The sequence below is a fragment of the Neltuma alba genome, unplaced genomic scaffold (assembly GCF_004799145.2).
Source record: "Neltuma alba isolate B1F8T4 unplaced genomic scaffold, ASM479914v2 tig00012957_pilon, whole genome shotgun sequence".
In the NCBI taxonomy this organism is placed as follows: domain Eukaryota; kingdom Viridiplantae; phylum Streptophyta; class Magnoliopsida; order Fabales; family Fabaceae; genus Neltuma; species Neltuma alba.
This window is the reverse complement of record NW_021637317.1, coordinates 1-5,504: the sequence shown is the minus strand read 5'-3', so window position 1 is coordinate 5,504 and position 5,504 is coordinate 1. Positions and strand designations below refer to the sequence as shown.

At 35.9% G+C, this 5,504-nt stretch overlaps 1 protein-coding gene across 1 annotated transcript; it reads left to right on the top strand.

Moving 5' to 3' along the window:
• Positions 1–1,195: 1,195 nt before the first annotated feature.
• On the top strand, positions 1,196–3,427 carry LOC114732952 (cucumisin-like). The gene is made up of 5 exons (XM_028920357.1): positions 1,196–1,257; positions 1,407–1,495; positions 1,700–1,794; positions 1,884–2,118; positions 3,304–3,427. The coding sequence occupies exons 2-5, from the start codon at positions 1,422–1,424 to the stop codon at positions 3,425–3,427; spliced, it is 528 nt and encodes a 175-aa protein (XP_028776190.1). The 5' UTR covers positions 1,196–1,257; positions 1,407–1,421.
• The last annotated feature ends 2,077 nt before the right edge of the window (positions 3,428–5,504 follow it).

Sequence of the window (5,504 nt, the reverse complement as noted above, 5' to 3'; positions counted from 1 at the left end):
AACAGTATATGTGGATAAGCCCATATATATTTTTATAGGTAATTCTATTTATAGGGTTGGCCTTTTAATGAAAACACTGATGTTAACAAGTATAAATAACCTAGCTAGTAGCCCAGTTTCAATTTTTAGCTATGGTAAATTAATTTGATTTCCACTTTGAGTTCTCTCTTTTTTTTTTGGCCGTTTCTGCGCTTTGAGCTAGTTGAGTTCACACCAAACCAACTCACTAGTTTAGTTCACACTTAACTATAACCCATATGGACATAATGTGTTTTACTACTTCTCCTGTCCTTAATATAGGACTTAATTGTTGAGTTGATTTTGGTTTCAAATTAAGATTTATTTTTCATATTTATTAATTTTTTTAAATTACTCTTATGGATACTCTCTCAATTATAATTAAGTAGAAAAGGAAGAGAGGATATTAAGAAAGATGATTATAGTATTTTAGGAAAAACATGTCATATTTCTTATAATTAACTAACTTACCTAACTTCCATAATCTAATCAAATTAATTATATAAGTCTTCTATTAAGAACCGAATGAGTATTTATTTGCAAGCATTTCAGAAATGGGGTCTGATACAAGTTTGATGGAATTAATACTAAATATATTAGAAATTCTTTTCTGTTTTGTAAAGAAAAGTGAATTTTAACACCGTTTGGAAAATCGGACGAGTCAAAACATTACCAAAAGGCAGTACTTATTTTTGAGTTAGAGGGCGGGATCGAACCCGCATTACACACACCCACGCACACACCCACGCCACTGGGCCAACAGGCCGGTGGTACCAAAAGGCAGTACTTTAACGATTAAAAAAAGACATCTCGATGTAAGTCACGGATTTAAAAGGGACAGCACCTTTTTTTTAAAACAATAAATGAATACCACTATTAATCATAATTGAAGAGAAAAAGTTAAAATCTTTAGACTTTAGTGAAATCATATCAGATCAAACAAATAAATTGGGGGGGGGGGAGAAAAGATAGATCAGGACCCGCATTATGAAAAGCAAATTCGGATTTTCTACCCAAAAAAATGTGAACCGTGCATGTGTGATGGAAACTGGGGCACCAAGCATGGATCCTTTTCCTATAAATATACCATCTGACAGGTTGCTTCAGAAACATCAAAACCAAAAGATCTGTCGTTTCATTTAGCAAATAAAAGCATGCTTTCTCTGAGCTCCACGCATCTCCTCTTATCTTGTTTTTTTCAGTATTCTTATTATTCAGACACACTGCGATGATCGAAAGGTAAACTAATGTCTCTCTGTCATATATTGATCGATTAATCTATTTCATAATTTTCTTTACAATATATGAAGTCACGATCTTCATATATTGCTTCTCATCACTCTGTTTTCTTTATGGGTTTACCATTTGTTTAATCACTTTTTGGATAGACGTATGTCGTGTAGATGGGGGATCTCCCGAAGGGAATCGAAGTCACAGAATTGCATCACATGAGCATGGTTCAAGGAGTCCTTGGGAGGTTCTGACTACTCATTAGTCATCGTTGGCCAATTAATGAAGTAATTGTAGTTTTATATTCGGTGATCACTGACTAATAATTCATTAGAGGGTTATTCGATTCCACCGTACGTTCCTTGCACGTTAAAAGATAGATTATCCGAAAGAGGGCTTTGATGTAGAATAATTAAGAGACTCACGACAGTCCCAAATGGTTATGTTTTAGAAACTTTGCACCAGAAGCTTTGGTCCACAGCTACAGGAAGAGTTTCAATGGCTTTGCAGTGAGGCTAACAAAAGAGGAAGCCAAAAGAGTGGGCGGTACAGTTTATATATCCTTTTTTTCTTTTTTTCTTTTTTTTAATTTCCTCTTCATCTATATATAAACAAGCCAAATTTATATATATTAGGAATGGATGGTATAATCTCTATGTTTGAAAGCAAAAGGCACAAGGCCCAAACAACGAGGTCGTGGGACTTCATAGGGTTCCCACAGCAAGTCAACAGAGCAAGTTTGGAGAGCGACCTCATCGTCGGAGTAATCGATTACGGAATTTGGCCAGAGTCTCACAGCTTTAAGGATCAAGGTTTCGGTCCGCCGCCCAGAAAGTGGAAGGGCTCTTGCCAAAACTTCACTTGCAATAAGTACATGCCCATACATTTTCACTGTCTCAAAACATCTCTTCAAATTAAAGAAATGTGTTTTACTTGGAGGGGAAAAAAAACGAATGGGACCTACGAACTGGAAAACCAACAAGCTGATGGTGTTTAATTTGGTCTGGTCCAAAGTAAGGGGATTTGAAATACTAGTTGACTAATTTGAGTGGATTAAGAAAACTAGTTAAATTAGTTATTTATAATAAATATGTGTTATCTTTTCTAAAATATCCTTAACAATCATATATTGGCAAAAATTATCATTATTATAATAATTACCTTAAAAAAATAGATAAATATGAGAGACAAAATAAACTAGGATCTTATATTTAATACCAAAATAAAAGTCAAACGAGCTCTTACATTAAGGACAGGAAATGAATAATTATATATGGGTATATTACTCCTCTGATCCTTAATATATGATCTAATTATTGAGTTGATTTTGGTCCTAAATATAAGACATATTTCTCGTATTTATCGATTTTTTCTTAAATTGCCCCTATGGATACTCCCTCAACCATGATCAAGTAAAAGAGAGAGAGGGAGAATATAAGAAAGATGATTATGGTGTTTTAAAAAAAACATGTCATATTTCTTATAATTAACTAACTTATCTAACTTTTTTAATCTAATCAAATTAATTAAATAGGTTTTATATTAAGAACCATAGTAATATAAAACAAGTATAAATATACATTATAGATCCTTCTATATTTCATTATTTCGTTTTTATTTTCTAAATTATGAGAATTAACTTGTCAAATTAGTTTAACCACTTTAGTCAATTTTTGTTATTACTTAATATTTTTAATTTAAATTATTTTATTATTTTAAAAATAGATTAAATTAATCATAATATGAAAAAATCAAATGCCGGGACTGTGCAATGATGATTTGATGTTGCATACAAGGGTGCCAATTAGCACATTTCAGTAATCATCTTAATTTGAACTATCAATTTTGAATGGTTCAAATCCAATTTAATATTTTTATGTTATAAATATTTTTTATTTTGATATATGTAATTTAAGATAAAAATAATTTTATAAGAGACCCTTCTTTAAAAGATAAATTTATTATTAAAAAATAGCAAATTGAAAAATTTTAACCTGTTCTATTATTACGGCCGTGAGCACTAAATTAACCACTTGCGTGCATGTGTGCGCGCAGCAAGATAGTAGGCGCAAAATACTTTGTAGGGCATGGGTTTCCCATCAAAGATGATATTGGATCACCAAGGGATACAGATGGCCATGGCACTCACTGTGCATCCACAGCAGCAGGACTGGGTTAACTCAGCGAGTCTATATGGGCTAGGCTCCGGCACAGCAAGAGGGGGAGTCCCATCGGCTCGTATTGTTGCGTACAAACCTTGTTGGTCATCAGGTTGTCACGACTCGGAAATTCTGGCAGCATTTGACGAAGCAATCTCTGATGGCGTCGACATACTTTCTGTATCACTCGGCTCAACCTCGGTGATCCATCCTAACTTGTTTCAGGACGTATATGCCATTGGATCTTTCCATGCAATGAAGAATGGCATTTTAACCTCAATTGCTGTCGGCAACTCGGGTCCTGAGTTGTTCACCATGACTAGTTTTGCCCCCTGGTCGCTTTCAGTGGCTGCTTCCACTATTGATAGAAAGTTTTTCACCAGGCTTCAGTTGGGAAATGGCATGGTTTTTGAGGTAACGCTAATTTGATTGCTACTAAGAAATCTATGGGAATGGTTTGAGAAACACATATACGTATATGCAGGGAGTTTCGGTGAATACATTTGATCTTCATAATAAAACGTATCCTTTGATTTATTCTGGAGATGCACCCAATATCACCGGTGGTTTTAACAGTTCCATATCAAGGTATTAATGTTTTTATTTTAAAATATATTATGAATGATCATCCCAAGTATCCTATTATATTAACCAATGCTCATTTTGGACAGTTCTTGCGTTGAAAATTCTTTAGATGAAGCATTAGTGAAGGGGAAGATTCTTGTGTGTGATTCTGCTCCGAAACATAATGCGGCACAAAAGGATGGGGCCGTTGGGGTCATCGTTCCAATCATTTCCTCAAAAGACGTGGCACATGCTCTTCCTCTTCCCTTCACTTTGGTTAACCTCAGAAATGGAGAATCCATTCGCTCATACTTAAATTCAACAAGGTATACATCCATCCAATCACTAATGGCATCTGCGTCTGTGCCTGGGTGTGTGTGTGTGTGTGAATAAATTTACTGGCTTCGATCGTCGTTATTTTCTGTCATCTACCGAATAATTTTGCAGTAATCCGACAGCAACTATATTTAAGAGCAATGAAGGCAAAGATTCTTTGTCCCCATACGTGGCTTCCTTTTCATCAAGGGGTCCGAATCCAATTACTCCCGACATTCTCAAAGTACGTACGTAGGTTCCCAACTGCTTATAAACACTACTTGTATACGTATGGCAACCCTCGTCAAGAAACATTTGTGCGATTCAAACTATTTTGTTGTTGCCGTTAACTGCCCCAGGAGCAGATATCATAGCCGCTTGGCCTCCCAACTCCTCTATCTCTGGGGCAGCAGGAGACATAAGGGAATCAAACTTCAATATAATATCAGGAACTTCCACGGCTTGCCCTCATGTTTCTGCTGCAGCTGCCTAAGTTAAATCGTTTCACCCCACCTGGTCCCCTGCAGCAATAAAATCTGCCTTAACGACCACTGGTAAATATTAATCCACAAGTATATCAAATTGGCTTTAATTAATCAAGAAGATTCATAAAGCGCTTTGGTTTTTCTTTTCCTGTGGTTATTTCATGCTTGTTTCTCATAAAAAAACATATAATTGTAGCTGCTCCCATGAATCCTGAGCTCAACCCGGAAGCTGAATTTGCATATGGAGCTGGACAAATCAATCCCATTAAGGCATTGACTCCTGGTTTGGTATATGATATCAGTGAATCAGATTATGTGAGGTTCTTGTATGGACAAGGTTGTGATACAAAAACAGTGCGGCTCATTACAGATGATGACATCAACTGTGAGAAATAATAAATGAAACAGTGAGGGATCTCAATCTAGCTCCCGTCATTCGCTTTTATAACAGTCATCTCAAAACATTTTGAGCGTTGTGTTTCACAGGACAGTAATAAATGCTAGAACAGCTACGTCGGTATACAAGGCTAAGTGATTGTTCCTTCATCCCTGTTAACTATTCAAGTGACACCAGATTTTCTGCTTGTCGTTCTCATCTGCGGGTGAGATGAAATCTTTCACAGTTACTATTGAAGGACGCATAAATGTTCCGATAGTCTCTTCTGCGTCTTTGATTTGGGATTGATGGCAATTTCCCAGTGAGGAGCCCTATTGTAGTGTAGAGTGGACTTCA

Bases quoted from the DNA above. Each gene is read 5' to 3' on its own strand.
- LOC114732952 (XM_028920357.1), top strand. From the start codon at position 1,422: ATGGGGGATCTCCCGAAGGGAATCGAAGTCACAGAATTGCATCACATG. The intron at 1,496-1,699 runs GTTCTGACTACT...GTTATGTTTTAG, and splicing joins GTTCAAGGAGTCCTTGGGAG to AAACTTTGCACCAGAAGCTT. The intron at 2,119-3,303 runs GTACATGCCCAT...GTGTGCGCGCAG, and splicing joins CAAAACTTCACTTGCAATAA to CAAGATAGTAGGCGCAAAAT.